The 20,169-nt window shown below is 38.8% G+C and overlaps 2 protein-coding genes across 2 annotated transcripts; one reads left to right on the top strand and one right to left on the bottom strand.

Moving 5' to 3' along the window:
• Positions 1–17,404, top strand: LOC149846074 (transmembrane emp24 domain-containing protein p24delta3-like). The gene is made up of 4 exons (XM_089996157.1): positions 1–275; positions 13,877–14,086; positions 16,734–16,810; positions 16,900–17,404. Exons 1-4 carry the CDS (start codon positions 75–77, stop codon positions 17,042–17,044), a joined length of 633 nt encoding a protein of 210 aa, XP_089852283.1. The 5' UTR covers positions 1–74; the 3' UTR covers positions 17,045–17,404.
• LOC149846073 (F-box protein At1g10780-like) lies at positions 17,383–19,373 on the bottom strand. The gene is made up of 3 exons (XM_089996156.1): positions 18,512–19,373; positions 17,697–17,981; positions 17,383–17,612 (listed from the first exon to the last, which is right to left on the bottom strand). The coding sequence occupies exons 1-3, from the start codon at positions 19,230–19,232 to the stop codon at positions 17,383–17,385; spliced, it is 1,236 nt and encodes a 411-aa protein (XP_089852282.1). The 5' UTR covers positions 19,233–19,373.
• Between the last annotated feature and the right edge of the window lie 796 nt (positions 19,374–20,169).

Raw genomic sequence — 20,169 nt, 5'->3', positions numbered from 1 at the left:
GTGAAGGCCGTTGAAAGAAGCAAAGGGGAAGTGGGGGAAAGGGATTGAAGGGTTCCAACTCTTTGGAGAGAGAGATGACGATGATGAGTTTCGGCATCCTTTTGCTTTTTGTTTGGGGGCTGCGCCTTGGATGCGTGCAAGGCATTTGGCTGAACCTTCCACCCAGCGGAACAAAGTGCATATCGGAGGAGATCCAGACCAACGTTGTCGTCTTGGCCGATTACGCTCTCGTCTCGGATGAAAAAGCTCATGACATCCAATTAATATCGGTCAAGGTGTGCTTCGGTTTTCCCCTCTCTCTGTCGTCCTTTTGATCTTTGTAACTTTGTGGATTTTGTAAGAAACTGGATTAGGTTTTGATGATATCTCCTTCTGATTCATTCGAGATCTGACTTTTGCGGTCCATTTATCTATGACCAGTAGGTTGATTCTTGGTTTCAACCCCACCCCCCTTCTCTCTCTCCCCATAACCTCGTGGAGGGAGTTTTGTTCCATTTTATTGGGATCTTGTTCTTTTAATTGGCCTGTTGTGGAAATCCGTTTGTAGACTCGTCAGTTGCATTCTTTGTTACATAGAGTGAGGGAGACATAGATTTCAGAGGCCATGAAGAAGATCATGGGTTAATTTATTTTCAGAGTCATGCTAAGTCTGTTTGTGGAGCAAATTATAAAATCACCAACCGTTATCTTTTCTTCAGATTGGAGAAATAATGTATCTAACCTTGGTATTCTTCCATCAGGGTGATTATCATGCACTGGGTTTTGATCCCCCGTTTCAGGAGCAGTTCGTGCCAAGATGTCAACTTGATGGAAGTCTGTTCATCAAGATAGACATGTAGTTTTATGTCTCTTGGGGTCTTCGTTCCTATAGTTAGTATCTTACATTTTTATTATCCTACTTTTACCCTGAAAAGAAATGTTAAACAATTCTATTACAAAGTTATTGTTGAAGATGGGATTGATGCATCCAAATATATGGGCACTGAACACATACAACCACATTCAAATTCACGAACCAAGCTAAGGCGTTAAATGCATGTGGGTGTAGAGAATCATACTTGTGTTTGGTGACAGGTTAGTGGGGAAGGGCTGCTATATTCACGGTAAAATCATAATATCATCAAACGGAAAGTTGGAAACTAAACTGTCCTTAATTTCTAACCGAATTATTTTCTTATTACCCTTTTGGCATTTGACTTTATAATTTTCAGCTATATTCTTTATTTTTTGGCATAAGATATTGCTTGTAAGATTCCATAAATAATGACTTCAATACATCTTAATGCAGTTAACCTCCTGCTTCCTGAAGTTTCTCCATCACTGGGCCATTTAGTTTTATGAATAGTAAAGTAAAAAATACACATTTAATTATATTATTGTAAATAATATTTGTAATTGAAAATTTGAAAGCTATAAACCAAAGAAAAGTAAAAGATATTAGTGTCATAGAACTAGGTAAAGTATGACAGTAAGAAGTCAATGTCATGTAGTGCAAATAAAGATATGGTCACCTGTTTAGATGTATTCTGTCTATTATCTTGAAATAATAAATAACAATATGTGTGTTATTCACAAACAGGAATACGATCGAGTAATTGTTGTTTGGATGGCAAATTGTTCAAAACAAATTTTGACAATAATGGTGTTTGGATGTTAAGTTGTTAACTGATGCCTCCTAGTGGGGGTTTTCTCAAATATATAGCTGGGTTCTGGACACCTTTGTTGACCCAACTTCCAAACTGTAACACCTGTCTTGTTCTTACCATGCAAATAACAAATGGAGAATGAAGGCACTGCAAATCTAGAAACCCAAGAAAGAAGGAAAGAACTGTTGAAAACATTCACAAACATACCAAAGAAAACCAAAAATGAAGGTGAGATCAGGAGACGATGACCAATTGATGGATGGATCTATCCATGGGCAGAAGAGAAAAATGAGAGGAGAGGATGATGGGGTCACTAAAAGAAGGGAATATGAGAGAAGAGGGTAATGGCCTAATGGTATAGCTAAAAGAGGATGATCTTGCAATGGGGTTGTTGGGTTAAGGGGAAGAGAAGAGGAGAGGCAGCAAAGAGAGTGGTAGGTTGCCAAAAGAAGGGGAAGAGGAGTTGTGGGAAGAAGGTGAATAAGAGAGGAGAGTGTGATGGGCTTGCTGGAAAAAGCGAGGGAGAAGAGTGGGTGATGGGTCACTAGAAGAAGGAGAAGAGGAAATCATAAGGTGACATTGTCACCAAAAGGGAGTAGGAGAGGGGAGGAAGAGTGAGAGATGTTTCTGTGCAATGAGGGCTTCAACAAAAGTTGAAACTTGAAACTACTAGAAACATAAATAAAAGAAGAAAAGTCGAATAAAACATCAAAACAAGGGTTAAGTTGTCCTAAATAAACATGTGCAAATAATTACATCTAGATATTGCCTTAGAGAGTTTGAGAATAACATTTTACAAATGCAAAAAATCCCAAATGATAAGAAGGGAAACAAAGTAGATGGATGTAGGATGTTGGTAACACACACAATTGATAGAGGGTGTTAAATATGTGACCAATCCTTTGCACCCAAATAATTGTGAGAACTCCATGGTGGTGACATTAGCAAGAACACTTCTTTTTGAATTATATAAAATATAATTGCATTATTGGGTTTTATTTTCCCAAACATAGGGAGCTTTTATTAGAACTGTCATTTCAACATCATCATCAAATTTCATCAGTCATCATTGCTGCCACTACCACCGCCACCGCCACCGCCATCACATTTTCTTCCTCCATATTATCTTGAAAGCATCCATCATTTGTCATCATTGTCAACATTACTATAATCTCTTCCCAAACGTCTTCATCATCTTTACATGCCATCATTATGACTACCGCTACTATCATCAACATTATCACCTATGTAACAGGGATTCGGCTAACAGGGTGCCGCACCCGCGTCGACACGACTCGGGTGCGGGTGCGGCACCGGGTGTGGTCAACCCGACCCTGGGTGCGTTGACCACACCCAGGGTCATTTCGGTCCATTTTTTGGATTTTTTTTTTAATTTTTTTGCGCTATGAAAAGGGAGGGGGTGTTGCGCAGCCGCTGGAGTGTTGGGGTAACCAACCCCCACTCCCCACGATCCCCCACGACCCCCATCTCCCTTCTGTTTCGCCCCTCTCTTACGCACTCTTTTAAACCCCCCATCCTCTTCCTCTCTCACTCGTTACCTGTCTCTCTCACTTGTTATCTTCCTTCCCCTACTTCTCTCCCTCTCGTTTTCCTTTCTTTCTCGCACCATTTGGTGAAAAGGCACACGGCTCACACGAGCACGATGGCGAGGGGACTCCTTTGGATTCACGGTAGCCGAAAGAGGGAATTAGAAAGAAATCGGGAATCCGCGATTCACAGGTAGGGTTTACTACAATTGTTGTGGGTATATTTTGTTTCAAGTTTGCAATGGGTTGTAACACACCCCAAATATAAAGGATTTTGAAAGAAAAAAAGAGGGGTTTTAATGGCTGCCAAAAACCCCAAATTGGCAGATTTAGGGGTTTCGGTTGCTTTGAACCCCAAATCAAAAGAGGAGTTTTAAGGGCTGCCGTAAACCCCAAATCGGCAGATTTGGGGATTTCGGTTGCTATGGACCCAAAAAAAAACTCGAAGATTGAAATCACAGACTGAGCGCTGGCAACAAAACGTTTTTTTTCTTCTTGTATGAAATCCATGAATAGAAATCTGCGATTTAGTTATCCTAAATTAAAATTGAAAAATGTTTGCGATTTGCCTCAACTAATCGGTGTTCTCTTTTGTATCTCAAAGTATAGTTGTGTATGACTGCGGGTTTGCATTTTTATCCATGGTCGAAAATCTGTCTGCAACACCTGCATTACAGCAAAGGATATGTTTTATTAGTTGTTCTCACTTGCTTAGTTCTTATCCCATCATAACTGTGTAATGAATGGTGTTGTACATTTGGATGCAAGTAGGAGTTATATTGGTCGAGATAGTATGAGATTTTATGCTACCTAAAATGTGATGAACATGAAATGTCGAGGAGTTATCTTTTTAAGTATTAAAACATATGTTGTGCTATATAGATTGTAACTGATCACACCCCTAATTATTAGAAGGGAAATCTATGCGTGTTTATGGATATTCTATAACATAGGGAATTTGTAAGTATTTTTGGCACACGTGGGTCCAGGGGTGTTGCATATTTAATCCTTGTACAACTTATTTTCTTAGATACACTATGGTACTGTGCTATGCTTTACTGGATATTGTTTTTTCCAGATGATTATATCGTGATGGTAACATTCACACCAAAAATCGTGAAATATGTTGTTTGTTCATGTACATTTTTTTTATAGAAAACTATAGTTCTAATTGAATTTGAACATATTGAGTAGTGGATTATACATATATATATGTATAATCCACTACTCAATACACACATTTTTGCCCCTGCCACACCCCTGCACCCAGGTTTTTTGGAAGTGCCGAATCCCGCACCCGCACCCGCACCCATGTGACATAGATTATCACCATTGCCATCATTATCATCTTCTTCTTGGGGGGCATTTATGACTTCTTTAGTACCATCAACAATACCATGCTTTTACTCAATGTTGTATGGGTTTGATATACGATTGTATTGTACCATATCATAAGATACGAGAAAAACTTGAATTAAAAATCACAAAAAAAAACTGAAAAACTACAAAAAATAGAGAAACTCTCCGAAAAAATAAGAAAATCAGAAAAAATTATAGATTGCAAAAGAACATGAATATATGCATTATGAGTAATTAAACATAAACATGCACTAGTAAGACATTGGATACGATATTGATAACACTCCTAACAAACATTTAACAAAAATCAGAACTCACAAGCATAAATGTTTGGTGTCAATGTTATATATTACATAACAAAACAAAAGAAAAAGCATCCTAACCTATCTATCTTAACGAAAACAATATTCAAATGATCGATCTTCTTCTGTCTGAGTTGTCTTCTTCTCCTCCTTCATCCACATTCATCTTTGGTCCAACATAATCATTGTCATCATCCACTTGAGCCTCCATTTCAGCCTCCTCCTCATCATCCAAGACACTAGGCTCTTCTTCTACCCACTCATCCAATATATCGAGGTTGTTACTAGTGATGGGATCGTAGCTGCTCCTTTGGCGTCTTCTCGATTCTCTTTGTATTTATCTACAACTTTCACATATATATTATAATACAAGTTGTATTAAAGTAGATCCACTAACATATATCTTAATGTTACCTTTGCTTCAATATCATGTTGTAGGTGACGAATGCAAGATCATTTAATCAAAAGTGCTTCAATCTATTTCTTTTCTTTGTGTCGCTGCACTAAAAAAATACTCCAATTTATCCTGCATCCACTCGCGCTGCATCCCTGACTCAACATACGTTGTGCAAACCTCGATAATGAAGGAGCATCTCCATCAAACCTATTCCACCATTGATCTGAACCAACAAAAGAAAAATATATCATGAGAGAACATCTCTGCAACACAAAAATATATAATTAAATATAATAACATTGAATTTCAAATGCGTACCTGGCTGCAATGAGCTACGCAATTGGATTACGTTCCTTCGTCCAAAGCTCCCCTCGTTTTGTTCATACTTGGTTAATTCCACATGAATTTGTCTATAGAGACTATGATCTACATTAAATTTCTCAATGGAGTTCAGGACACCCCTTTGTACTTCTCTTTCATATATGAATGTGGGGGAGAATTTGATGGCATGATTGAAGTAAGAGGTAACAACATGAATGTCTTGATGGAGTGTATGAGTCCATCTCTTATCAATCACCCTCCAAACTGACATATAATACTTTTTCTTCTTGTTGAATTTTTCTCTAATATGCTCTTTTACCCTACCCATATCATCATACAAGTAGGGCATAGTTGGTGCCTCATTACTGTCCACTCTCCTCAACACTTTCACGAGTGGCACTGTCATCTTCAAAAACATATTGCACCTCTTCCCGAACTCCATGGAGAATACTATCTCCACTATCTCAATCCCAATAGGTTTATGGCTTTTGCAAATCTTTTATTGCAAAACACTCATCTAAAGCAAACATTTTCTTTAATTCATTTTGATGAATGACAAAACTCTATACAGTCAAAACATTTGTAGCAAACCTTGTCAATGCAGTGCGTATCAACTCAACTCCCTTAGTAAACTTCATCAAGTTTAGGATGGCCGAATGATTATTAATGAATTTTGTTATTATTTTACACATTTTAATGCACTCAGAAATGCCCTCCATCTCACCAATATGTTCACGCATGAGATTGTGCATGGACACCTAACATATCATTTATATTCCTCCTGCAACATTAATCCAACAACTTTGAAATTTATTTCATTATCAGTAATGAATTGGACCACATTTTCAGGCTTACCATTCTCTACCACATCTTTAAAAATCACAAACTCCTCTGTCATCTTTTGTCTACTAAATATATCAATGAATTAAATAAATATGACATCTTTTGGGCAAGAAACCAAAAAAATTACTAAATTTCATTGTCGCCTGTCTGTCTACCCATTTGCCGTGATGGTGCAACCTGTAGTCTTCCAAGACTCTCTGAACTTACCACACTACTGATTCACTTCTTCCACAACTTGCTTCAAAATTCTACCCCTCAATGCATGATAGGAGGGCATCTTGTAACTAGCTCCTATACTGGCTATTGCATCAACCATAACCTAAAAATGATACAGTTTGCAACGTTCAATGGTGTGCAAGTCTCATAAAAAATGGCCAAACTACTAGATCTGCCTGTTAAATCATTTGCTTAGAGGCCATGACAAAACGTATATCTGGTTGGACTCCGGTGGTCGTCCTAGGTGTGAAATAGGTACTAATCTCACATCCTGGACTTGTAAATCCCCTATCTCCTCCTCTCATTCCCTTGCTACTACCATCTTTTCCTCTCTTTGACCACCCATGATAAATCTGCCCCTGAGGTTTGTGTTCTTTTTCATTTGGCTATTTTATGTGTTCCATAGGTCCGAAAATGGCCATGGCATTGCCTTCCATGTTTAGTCCAGATTGAGACCCTCAGCCAAGTTTGCCCAATTCTTGACTTGGTTAAGGGCATAATCCCTACAAGTCCTTTGGGTGTAATGGTTTCAAGTTAGCTTGCTTGCAGTAGTTTGACATTAGCCAAATCCTTATCATGTTCAACTTCTTCATAATCTCAAGAATTCAACTAGGTCCTGCCACAAAACACCAAGAGTTGAGTAAATGCCACTTATGGACAAACACAAATACAATGACCACTTATGGGTCGATAAAGAGAACACAAATCAGCCACTTATGGGCACAACACACACATAAAAATATGAAATTTATTATGGACCAATGCCTTGAGAAAGCATACCTAAAGAAGGGTGTTGGACCCCTTTATATACACAATTGAGAGGCTCTCAGAGTTGTTGGGATCTCCTCAATGGCTCTCTTAGCCATTTACCTAAATGCCCTTACCTAATATCTAATTTACATAATCAGAAAATAAATACAAAAAAAAGTAAAATACATATACAGTGACCACTATGCCCTTGAACAGTAAAAAGACTGAAATACACGTGTGTATATATATATATATTTATATTTATATACATTAACACTCCCCCTCAAACTTGAGGTGTGATCATCAAAAGTTTGTCTAACAAAAAATGAAACCGTAGAGAAGGCAGAGCTTTGGTGAAGAAGTCTGCAAGCTAATATTCCGATGCTACATATGACAATGAAATAGTCTTCTTGAAGAATTATTTTCTAACGTAATGACAATCTATCTCAATGTGCTTAGTGCACTCATGAATGGTATGATTATTAGCAATGTATATTGCCTTCTTATTGTCATAATATAACCTTGATGATGTCATCAATAGTACTCTCATATATTCTAGGAGACGTGTCAACCATACAATCTCTGATGTTGTAGTTGCCATAGCACGATACTCGGCTTCTGTTGAAGATAAAGATACCTTTTTGGTGCTTTTTGCATTTTCAAGGCACCATTGAATCACCTACAAAAACATAGAAACTTGTGGTTGAACGTCTATCATTAGGATCTCCTCCCCGTCAGAGTCAGAATATGCAATTGATTCAAAAGGGGAGGAGGGAGATAACAATAATCCTTTAGAAACATAATGGTTAGTGAGTTGGCTTATTGTTGGAATACCTAGAGAAAGTAACTCTCATATCACCTAAAAGCTATGTGGTCCTTTATAGCGGTTTAGGGCATGGTCTTATACCTATGTCACATGGGTGCGGGTGCAGGTGCGGGGATGCGGCACTTAAAAAAAATATGGGTGCGGGGGTGCGGCAAAAAAAAAATCAGACCCGAGTCAGATTCGGATCCGTCCCGGATCCAAACCCAATAAAACATACCCTGCGTGCTTATTTAAAGCACGCAGGGTAGGGTTTCTCGAGAAACCCTCTCCCACGCTGCTCACTCTCTCTCCTCGTTCGCCTTCTCCCCCTGCCGTAGGCTCCCTCTCTCCCTTTCGTTTTCGCCGGCAAACCCCATGTCCAGCGAGCCTTGGTTTTCCGGCCACCCGACGCCGGTCCTTCCTGTGCCAGCGATGCACCCTCCAGCCCCCCTTTCAAGTGAGCTCCCTCTCGCCTCTCTCTTTCCTCATCTTCTTCTTCTTCTTCTTCTTCTTCTATTTTAGGCGAGCCTCCCTCGACGTGTTTTTCTTTTTTCTTTTACATAAATGACCCTGGGTGCGGTCATGCACCCAGGGTCAGGTTGACCACACCAGGTGCTGCACGCGCACCCGCACATGCACCCTGTGATATAGTCCTATACTTTTGTGTTGTTAGTGCACCAAGCTGCATGGTATTGCTTTCTATCTTTTAAGAAGCAAAGTATCCAAAAGAAGTACAAAAGCCGGTAATAGATATAATGTCAATATGTTTTATACTCGATCACTAATGCATATTTTATAATAATATTATAACAACATCCATGTTAATGATTTATGAGCACTTGAGGATTAGTAATATGTTACTCTAGAAACAATCTAGCAGATAAAGTCCTGACAAGCTGTAAGCCGTCTATGAATTAAGGGGTCTCTGAGTGATTCTCTGCTTGGTGCGAACTCTAATATCCTTAAACCAATAGAGCCTTACAAATCATGTCTGTAGCATGTGTACACTTTAACATAAGATATTCATGCTTTTCTTGTGTAATTTTAGGCTGAAGAGAACACAAATACCTAAATCTTTCGTCTTGAAAATATTCTTCAACAGACCAATAGTGCCAATTATATACCCATTAGCAATCATTTCATCCACATTTAGTAACAAGATGGTATAATCTTGTGAAGTAGAAGCAAGAAGCAAGTTGCATCTGAAGTTGTTCTGCCAAGTATCTCCAGCTATCTAGGAGCCCTACAAGTATGCAAGCTCTACTGGGAATTTTGAAGCCCTAAGAGGAGCTGTATATAAACCTCATCAAGATGATTTAAGCAGGACTAATTTACATCAAAATGCCAAAATGTGAAGGCTGATGCTTGGCACTACCAATAAGGACCTAAAGGCACGTAACGTGGTTGCTTGAAAACATTCAGTGGACCTGTGCTGATGCTGGTATTTCAGGGTGTTGGTGCTTGGTGCTCTTCGGGTGCTTCCACATGTGCATATATTATAGGCTGTTCACAGACACATATACTTTATATTTTCCTATACTTGTTCTTCATTTTCATTGAAGCTTCTCTCTCTCTCTCTCTCTCTCTCTCTCTATATATATATATATATATATATATAGTTGTCACGTACATTACACATACAGTTATAATGCTGTGCCCTTCTTTGGAGAACCACGTGCTGAATCAGCCATATCTATGTCATGTAGCTGCAGCTGCATCAATGTGACATGGCCTAATGGTTGTTACTGTCACTAGAGCAACTATGTTACAAGGGCATGGATACAGACATGTGTTCAATGTGGATTGAGGCACAAATATGTGATTTTTATGAAAATTGGACACAAGGAGACACTTTTAGTTTATATATATAAAAACATAATTCCAATAGATATATCACATAAACATACATTTTCTTAATAATAAATAAAAACTATTAAAATTATTAGAATATATTAAGAATATTAAAACATGTCATAGTGTGTTCGCATGTCAGTGTTGTGTCACCTACATACACAACCCCAAACTGTGTCCTCCTGTGACATAGCAGAGCAATTGGTCTTTGCCTCAAAATCTATATAACATTTCTTACTGCAGTTCTTGGGTGCAGAACATGTTTCATAGCATGCATCAAAGGTATATGTTTCGACTTTGTAAAGGCATGAGGTAAGGATGTGATCAACTAAACTATCCAAGTAGTGCATCAGTACAAACAAACATCAAATTAAAACTAGCTATGTGACAACTATCTAAGAAAAAGAAAATAACAAAGCTTAAGTTCTCTTTGGTGCTAACCTCAAACTTCATCAATCTTCAAGGGATCTCTTAAAAATCATGCCAACCACTTCCAGCCATTAAACACAATCCTTTGTGCCTAACACGGAGCATCCAAAAGCAATATCATCACTAGAATCTCAAGAAATCTTGATTATGGGCTTATATCCTGTTTTATCAATTCAAACATCCAGTCAAACGAGTTCTGAAAGTTCTTTACAATTTTTCATAAATCCTCCAAAACACAGATGCCATAAATTGAATTGGTTTTGAGATGCAAGAATGTCATAGATATTGAATCCAATAAGCCTTGTGTAGATGTCAAGAGATATATTAGTTAAAAAATAGTAATAACATTAAGATGCAATACCATTACATAACTTGACGTTGATTAGTAACAAATTCTCCCCAAGGAGTAGTTCGATTTTCACAGGTTTAACATGGTAGGTTTTTTTGCAAGATTTCTAATGAAATCAAAAGGCTAGAAGCTAAGGTACGAGTTTTAGAACTTTCTAGATCTCCAAAAATTCTCTAACTTTTCAGTGGAGTTTGGAAGCCATGGCTGCCTTCAACTTTTTTTCCATTGCAAGGCTGAGATCTTGCATCATTAGATAAGTTTCTGACCTCTGAAATGAGCATGACAACACTTTTTAAAGGTTAAGTGAAAGGCAATTCTTCTCCAATCCACTTGTTTGGCTTAGGTCAAAACAAAAGATGGTCTGAATTAAGTAAAGATTGATGAGTTTTGTGTTCTCTATTTGTCTATTTTGGGTTGGAATTTTGTAGTTTTTGCCAGTGCAAGTAGTGTGCCTGCTTATTTATTTTGGTATTGGGTTGATTGATCTAGATACTGGGTTAACCCCTCCTGGTTGGCTCTAAAATAGCAGGCTCAGTTTGTACGTGTTAAAGTCGTAGGGCTGGTTTCTTGAGCTGCCACAATTGCAGTGGTTGGCTAGCCACCTTAGAAGGTTTACTTGGCAATTGGCATGAGGCGTTTAACTAATCTGATTTTGCATCAGCACTCAGTTTTCATTTCATTGCAATTAACACTTAGACTATGCAATTGGAAGTATGATGGTCTCATCGTCATACATTGGATGAGCAAGGCCATGTCTTCTTGTCTTGCTGGTCAGACTGAGTTTCAGCCTCATTAGGGGCATATGGGAATGTAAGAGTCCTATTTAGATTTTTTGCTAATTCCAAAAACCAAATCCAGACCTGTGATCTGGTGTCTGTTTGTGTTCACTAATTTGGAGTTGATATTTATTGCAGTTTGTATAATTGGTTTGAGTGTTCAAAATGCAAGCAATTGCTACTGTTATATATGCACCTAAAGATGCATATCAATCTTTTTTTGTAAATTGGGATTTGACAGGTCAATGGACCATGAAGCGTGCATCAGTAGGATTCAGTTCCACGATATGATCCTTATGCAGTGATTTTTGCACGAGTTCTAGAATAACTCTAGAAAGGGGACTTCTCCGCTAGGAGTTGGAAATTGCAGTGATTTATGCAGTGTTTTTTGTACAGTGTGCATCAGTAGGATCTGTACTGCCTAAGCTCTTATGTCTTGCTAAGAGTTGCATCATTGAACATTCATTAGGTTGTAGGGACACACCATTTTGGTGGTCACTTCTACTCTAACAAACTATGTCACAGGGACACACCATTTTGATGGTGTGTCCCTCATGACACGAGTGGACATGATCAAACATGTGGACACAGACACTGACATGCACTGTCAATATTTTAATATTATTTAAATAATTTTAATGTTTTTAAGTATTATTTCAACAAAAAATCATTTTTAATATTTTAATATCAAAAAATAGTTTTTTATTGACCAAAAATTTAAAATTTCCATGTCCTATATTTCAAAAAAACAAACATGTGCGTTGAATCTGTGTCATGCGTCCTCGTGTCCACATTTTTTGTGACATAGATGAATATTGCTGAGGATTGCATAAGTAGGATGAGCTCGTTTTACAGAATTTTATGTCACCTCACAAGGTATGGATTTTACTCAAATCATAGAGATCTTGACAATATTCTTGATACTCCTACACCCTATGTCACAGGGATTCGGCTAGCAGGGTGCCGCACCCGCGTCGACGCGACTCGACGCGGGTGCGGCACCGGGTGCGGTCAACCCTATCCTGGGTGCGTTGACCGCACCCAGGATCATTTAAGTCCATTCTTGTTTTGGATTAAAAAAAAAAAAATTGCCCAATGGGCTGCGAATTTTTTAAAAAAAAAAGTAATGCTGACAGCTGACAGCAACTGTCTGTCAGCTGATAGACATTTTGACATTGACAACTTCGAGAGTGTCAACCTTCTTATCATCCGAGATACCAGACCTGACAACAATATCTAAAGCAAACTTAGATTGAGTCAGCAGATAACCTCTAGAAGAATAAGCAACTTCTATACCAAAAAAAAATTAAAAATCTAAAGTCAGTCATTTCAAAATGTGTTTTGAGAAGCTTTTTAATGTGTTCAATTCCCTGTTTATCACTTTCAGTGATGATCATATCATCCATGTAGAGGAGAAGTATAATAGTACCAACATCAGAAATCTTAACAAAGAAAGTTGTGTCATTCAGACAAGATTGAAATCCAACATCAAGTATAACTTGACTAAACTTGTCATAACAAGCCTTGTCCAGACGAAGAGCTTTTTCTTTAAGGATAACTATATCCGGCGGTATTTTCATATAAACTTCTTCAACCAAATTTTCATTAAGAAAATTATTTTTAACATTCATTTGATATATATATATATAAGTCATCTTTTCACAAAGGCAAGAGCTACTAAGGTCTTAGCTGCAATCATTCTAGCAACTGGAGCAAAGGTTTCATCATAATCTATTTCATACTCTTGAAAATATCTCATGACAACTAATTTGGTTTTGTACCTTTCAAGAGTTTCAACACTCTTGGTTTTAACCTTATATGCCCATCGACAACTTATAGGTTTCTTTTCTGGATGAATGTCATGGACAGTGCAAGTATTCGCCTTTTCTAAGGCTTCTAATTTCACTCTCATGGTTTCTACCCACTCAGGATTTTTTTTACTTCAGCATAATTGAAAAGTTCTATATAAGAATGTATTAATGCAATGTAGGCTTGATACTTAGGTAAAAAGGACTCATAGGATACAAATTTTTCAGGGATTTTTTATACTCTAGATGACCTTCTAATTTGTATTCCTACCTAGTTTTCATTATTAGTTTTTCTAGTTACATTACATATGACAATATATATAACACATCGTACCTTATGTAATTTCTAAAACCATGGTATGTCTTGTACTTTGGTTGGTCCCATGTAAGGTCACATTTTTTGATAGAAATCCACAGAAATTAATAAACTTTATCATAAACTCAATTGGTCATGTTGCTTATCTGTTTGCTTTTCAGGTGACATCACCTTATGCAAATATACTCCATCACAAGGAAAATGTGACATCTGGTCAATTTGCATTTACAACAAATGAGGCTGGTAACTACCTAGCATGTTTTTGGTTGGAAGGAAACCATGGTGGCTTAGGAGCAAATGTGAACATTGACTGGAAAATCGGCATTGCAGCAAAGGATTGGGAATCAGTTGCGAGAAAAGAGAAGATTGAGGTAAAATACGTGAACATTAGTTTCTCTAGTCTCGATTTATTTATGCCATGCTCATCCCTGCATTATTCAAGGTTTGTATCTTGCTAGAATTTGTGCTCACATAGGTGTGCACAAAATGCAGATGCAACTTCGTGTACATTTTTTGTTGGAACAACTATGATTTGAAATGAATCTTCTCTACAGAAAAACAGCCTGCTTTCCATATGCCTAGGGCTGCATGACAATTCAAGCTGTTTCCAAGAAGCTTGGGCTTGATTCGGTTTGTTTAATAAACAAACCAAGGGCAAGCCCTTTTGAGGCTTGCTTATTTATAAGGGTCGAGCTTGAACATAGGCTTGTTAAAGCTTGTCGAATCATGTTTAATTTTCAAAAAACATATATTCATAATAGAGCCTTGGCTTGCACAAGAGAGGTGGCAGGTCCAAATCCGAGCCCCGTCTTTTCAATTGAAGATCTTTCAAGGATTTGTCTCAAGGGCCCTAAGCTTGGAAATGTTGGTTGCTGGGTTTGTAACTCAAGTGAGGCTATAGTCCTCTCCTTCTCTTCCCTTTGCCATACCTGGCCAGGTCAGATTATTGGCCTGAGCTGGGTGAGGTGGGTTTGGATGGACCGTGGTATCACATCACGTGAAACTTGTATCTCAAGGGCCCTAAGCTTGAAGATATTGGTCGCTGGGTTTGTAACTCAAGCGAGGTTATATTCCTCTCCTCCCTTTTGCCAGACCTGGCCAGGTCAGATTATTGGCCTGAAGCTAGGTGAGGTGGATTTGGACGGACTGTTGGACCACATCACATGATGGTTAGGTAGGGGACTGACTGCACTTTATGGTCTGCCTTGTTCAAGCCTGGAGCAGGTATGGTGTGCCTGGTGTAATGACGGGGGTTTGGTTATGCCAAGAATGGAGTAAACCAGTGGGCCTTGATTTGCAAGGCAATAAAAGTGAAGTAGCTGATTTATTCTCTAGCTGTCTATGGTAGAGGATGCATATGTATGTTTTTGGCTTTATTTAGTTATTTTATTGCGACATTTACTTGATTGTATTGTTGCTTGCTATTTGCTAATTAGTATTTTAATTTTATAGTTTTTTGTAATTATTTATGTGATTGTTAGTGTGATGCATCTCCTGTCCTAAGGGCTCGTTTGGAAGCAAGAAAAAATCTCATAGGAAAAGAAAATTTTGCCTATGAGAAGTTTTGATATGATAAGTTTTTGAAATGAAAAATTTTCACTTGTTTGTGTTGCAAGAGAAAAAAGGGCTGGAAAAGTAAGAATTTTTTTCCATTGTGTGTAGCAAGAAAAACAAGATTGGAAACTTTCTCCAATAAGAACAAAACAGAACACCAATCAGAACAAAATCCAAAAAAAACCAAAGAAAAAATGCAAGGGAGAAAGAGAATACCGATCATAGCTAAGTACACAGCATATTCCCAAACCACATGCATGTTCATCTAATTAACAACATACTCATAAAAAAAGAAAAAAAAAACAAGAATCCCAAGTAAGAATCTACCTACCACAATTTTCTTTTGATAAGCAAGCAGGGTTAGGCAGATCCCTACCAGAATAAGAAAACAAAAGCTACAAGAGTGACATGAAAATATCATCTAACCATATAATGATGCTTGCACCTTCAAGACGTTGGGAGGACTCCGACGGGCAGCATGAGTCTATTTCAAAAAGACTGTTCTGAGTATAGGTAGAACATGTGCTCTGACTATATTCCAGTCACAATAGATTTGCTGATAATCAAAGGACTGATAACCCCAGGCTTGAATGGTATGGGCTAAGTTGTTTTTTCGTAATGTAAGATTTTTTTAAATAGTAACATACCTCCACCCACATACAAACTGCCATTCATAAAACAGAAAACCCACAATTGAAAATGGGGAAAATGAAGCAATCCGCCATTAGTGCTGCACCAAAAAGCACTCACAATTGATGGATGTTTGAGTTTCCAACAGAAACAGCAGAGAGCAAGGATGCATGTTGATACGCACACTCCAAGCAGACCCAGCAGAGATTTCCCCCCTCTTTTCACTCTCTTTTGGACAGAAACATGAAACAGAGATGGATCGACCTGATCCACCACCCAAGAGAGAGAGAGAGAGAGCTGGAAACTGAGGTGGAGGATGGCGTTGCAGTTGAGTCACACCATAGGAAGAGAAATGATGACTTTTCCCTAACCCAGAATTTTTTTAATATAAAAAATTCCTCCACCCCCCTAGGTGGAAGAAATTTTCTTATAAAAAAAATCAAATTTTTAGAAAAAATTTCCTTTCAACAATTTTCTCTTGCTTGGGACAGATGGAAAAATTGTAAAATTTTCTTTTCTGCCTCTACTTTTCCTATTACTTTCCCACTTCCAAACGTGCTCTAATGTTTGGAAAATTTCTCAAGTTGGTATTATCTTACGGCCGTATCCACGTCCATTATGACATAAGGACACATGCATGTTTCAATCACTTTATAAAATGCACTTTTGTATGTAAACAACTTTGGTTTGTGCAGAACCATTGACAGACGAACCCAAGTGGCATGTCTGTCTGCTCTTATGCCCTTGTGGATGACCCTGAAAATAATCTTATTCCAAGGATTTATGTTTGATATGCTCATCCCTGGATATTGATCAGTCTTATCAACGTGGTAGGGTGTTGAACTGGAGCTGAGGAAATTGGAAGGGCAAGTGGAAGCTATCCATGAGAATCTTTTGTATCTCAAGGGCAGGTGAATTTCTCTTCTGGTTCAAAATCATGGGATACATTTTTCACTATTCTATTCTGCAAAGTTTCATGTTAATGACCCAATGAATGCAGGGAAGCAGAAATGAGGGAAGTGAGTGAGAAGACAAATGCACGCGTTGCATGGTTTAGCATCATGTCACTGGGTGTTTGTTTAGGGGTCTCAGTTTTGCAATTGTGGCATCTAAAACGGTACTTTCAGAAGAAGAAGCTTATTTGAGAAGAAGCTTGATAAAATTATCCGAATTCCTACTTGATAATCCATTGTTATTGATACATCTTTGAGTTATAAAGCAGACCTTAGTTTCATCACCTCTCTTTGAGTGAGACTTTTCTGTAATGTCTAGACATCATCCTGCGGATGCCTCCGTTTGAACAGGTTATCTCTTGTTGGCATATTTGTGATGCCAGCAAACAAGTTAGTAATTACAGCCACATGCATGTAAAACAAGTGTCATTTTCAAATTGTTCATTTATATTTTTTTTGGGGAAAAAAATGAAACAGAAACATAGAACAGATGCGCCATCGCATGGCCAATGACATGAAGTTTATTATTGTTATTCAATCTTGACTTTTCGATTCCGGTTCTTGAACTTGCAAATCTCCTCAAAGAATTCGTCAGCACTCTCGTTGCAGTTCTTCATCTGAGAAACCCTAATCACCATCCTTCTAAGCCTTCTGCTATGCTTGACCAGAGATTCAAGAGTACTCATCTTCTGTTCAGCATTTAGAGGGGATCTCACGGTGATAAGAACCTCTTCAAGACAAGGGATTGAAAATGCTGAATCTAGCTGCAAAATGCTTGCATGTTAGGCTTATTCCAACAACAATTGAGATAATTTCAAAAGAGATTGACCAATGCATGTTTTACTCACATTTCTTAAGCTATTCTTCTGGCACAAGGCAGCGAACATGGCCCCATGGATCTCAAATTTAGTGAGTTTTTTATGTGCATTGAAGAATTCAACCAAGTCGACCTCTGGAAATGGTTGCAGGCGATCAGAGTCGCCGCTGAATTCAATTTTCATAACCAAATGCTTCACCTCTGTTGCAGAGCGAAGAACCGAAGTCACAGCATCCCAACACCACTGCACTCCTCTCACGGTTAGGAACTCCAGAGCCATCAGTTTCCCGCACTCTACCTTGTGGATTTTACCTGTAGCGTTGTAGAGAGGCCATCGTGTAAGAGAGACTAAAAAGCTATGTATTCCTTGAATAAAAAGAAACTACTATATCACGGCAGTCAGTTTTTTTGGCACGAGGCAGCGAGGATGAAACAGGCCTATGTAGTGAGGTACGAGTCCGGTGAACAGGGAAGTTGCTGTTAACCTCCCATCCCGTCGAATTAGGCGATAGTTTTTCACTCTCTGACAGTTCCAGTACGACTTCGGGGAAATCAATCCAACAGCCTTGGACCTAGACCTACGGGATTGCACACTATATCCAATCTCGGGACGACGCCTGCTAATGTGGGAGAGTATTTTCTAAATGTGTAGATTTGCTTTAAATGACATAGCTAAGCAAGGATGATCAGGAGAAGGGGCTCATGGTTACAGTCTCTGTAGAAACTACAAAACTAGAAGAAGGTCCAGTAAATTTTTTCTTTCCTTTAAAACAATATATATATATATATATTAAAAAGAAAAAGAAAAGAAAGCAGGAAGGGGAGCGGTGTAGAAAAATAACCTCCACTGTTGGAGATGGAAAGGCGTGTCAAGTGCTGATTGTTGTGAAGTCGAATACGGTCGGCTCCTTGAATCTCGAAGGAACGAAGCTTCGGAGCATTCACGAGCACCGAGCAATCACCCAGCCCATAAAAATCCAATCTGCATTCCTCTAGCTGTTGCAGCTCTAAAGAGACGGACCTAATCCCATCGCAACCGAGCAAAGCCAAGTTAACCAAATTTGGACACGAGCGAAGGAGATCGGACAGAGAGGAGTTGGTGAGACGAGCCCCAACTATTTCCAGGGTGTGCAATCTCCGAAGCGTGCACCAGCGTGGTGGATCCGTGAGGAGAACTCCCCACAATTTCAATGTTTCCAGCCCACTGACTTGGCTTATGCAATCCAACTGAGGGGATTTCTCGGACCTCTTCTCTACCAAATTATCCACCCGAAGCTCGAGGCGCCTCAGATCAGGGCTCCTACCCAGCCAAGAACTCAAGTTGTCGATAGAGAAAGGGCAAAAGATAACCAACTCTTCCACTGCGAAACTTGACAATATCATCCTTCCGACGATCGCATCCGACTGATAATCGTCGAAAGAATTCCTCGGAAAATAGAGGCTTCGTATGAATGGGATTGACTTCTTCCAGCGTTTAGAGACGCAAGCACAAGATGCTACATCTCGTGCATTTTGGATGAACGAGAGGATGTGCTGGATCAGCTCGTCCGGTAATACATCCATCTCCCAGATCCGACTGGAACCTAGCCGAACAAAATCGCATAAAAAGAATTAAGGGAAAAGAAGAAGAAGAATGTTGAAACCACCAAGGAAGCTCCACCGAAGAGAAGGGAAGCGGAATAGATGCGCTAGAGCGCGTCTTCGATTAAAAAGGATATGAAAAAAGAAAGGAAGGGATGTTGCGAATGGGTATGTTGGGGGTTTGTACTGTTAGGATCGTCAAGTTAGAAACCCTAGCAACCCTTCATGCCCAAGCAAATTCGATCGATTGTTTTTGTTTTTTTGGGAACCGATTTGCAGGTTCCAGGATGAGGGAGGGGAACTACCCGGAAATGTGGATTTGGTTTTATCGAACAAAACCGAAAATCCAAATGAGGGAAGCTTGCAGAGATTGAGAAGGGTTGGATTGGAACCCGCCTTTCCGCTTTTGCGTTATTCTACTCTTCGGGGAAAGATTGAGCACGGAACACCGAAGCATCTAGAGAGAGGGAGAGAGTTGGCGCGTATATGAAATGTAGGGTACGCTCTTCAAATTTCAAACAGGAGAGAACATAAACTGCCTAACGGATTAAAAATATATAAATATAAAAGGAAGCGGTCGGTTCGCCAAAAAAGTTTTAGAATTTTCGACCGTTTGGCACTTGGCAGTACCAACTGTCTGGTGTTTTTCAAATGTTTGAATGAACTTTTAAGTTTCAAAAACTTGAAAAAAGTTGGGGTTTTTGGACTGACAAGCAAGGGCGGCAAATTTGCGATAGAGATTTTAACTTTACCGCTATGCGCCGCAAGTGTAGCATACAAATAATAATAACAAGCGAAATGACGTGGATGGTGGGGGGTCCAAAATCTCCTATTAACCGATTTCTCTCTCTCTCTCTCTCTCTCTCTCTCTCTCTCTCTCTCTCTATATATATATATATATATATATATATATATATAT

Source organism: Nuphar pumila, chromosome 2 (assembly GCF_984573655.1).
Source record: "Nuphar pumila chromosome 2, dmNupPumi1.hap1.1, whole genome shotgun sequence".
NCBI classification, from domain to species: Eukaryota; Viridiplantae; Streptophyta; class Magnoliopsida; order Nymphaeales; family Nymphaeaceae; genus Nuphar; species Nuphar pumila.
Note: the sequence above shows the minus strand (reverse complement) of the source record. Positions and strands in the feature narration are given on the sequence as shown.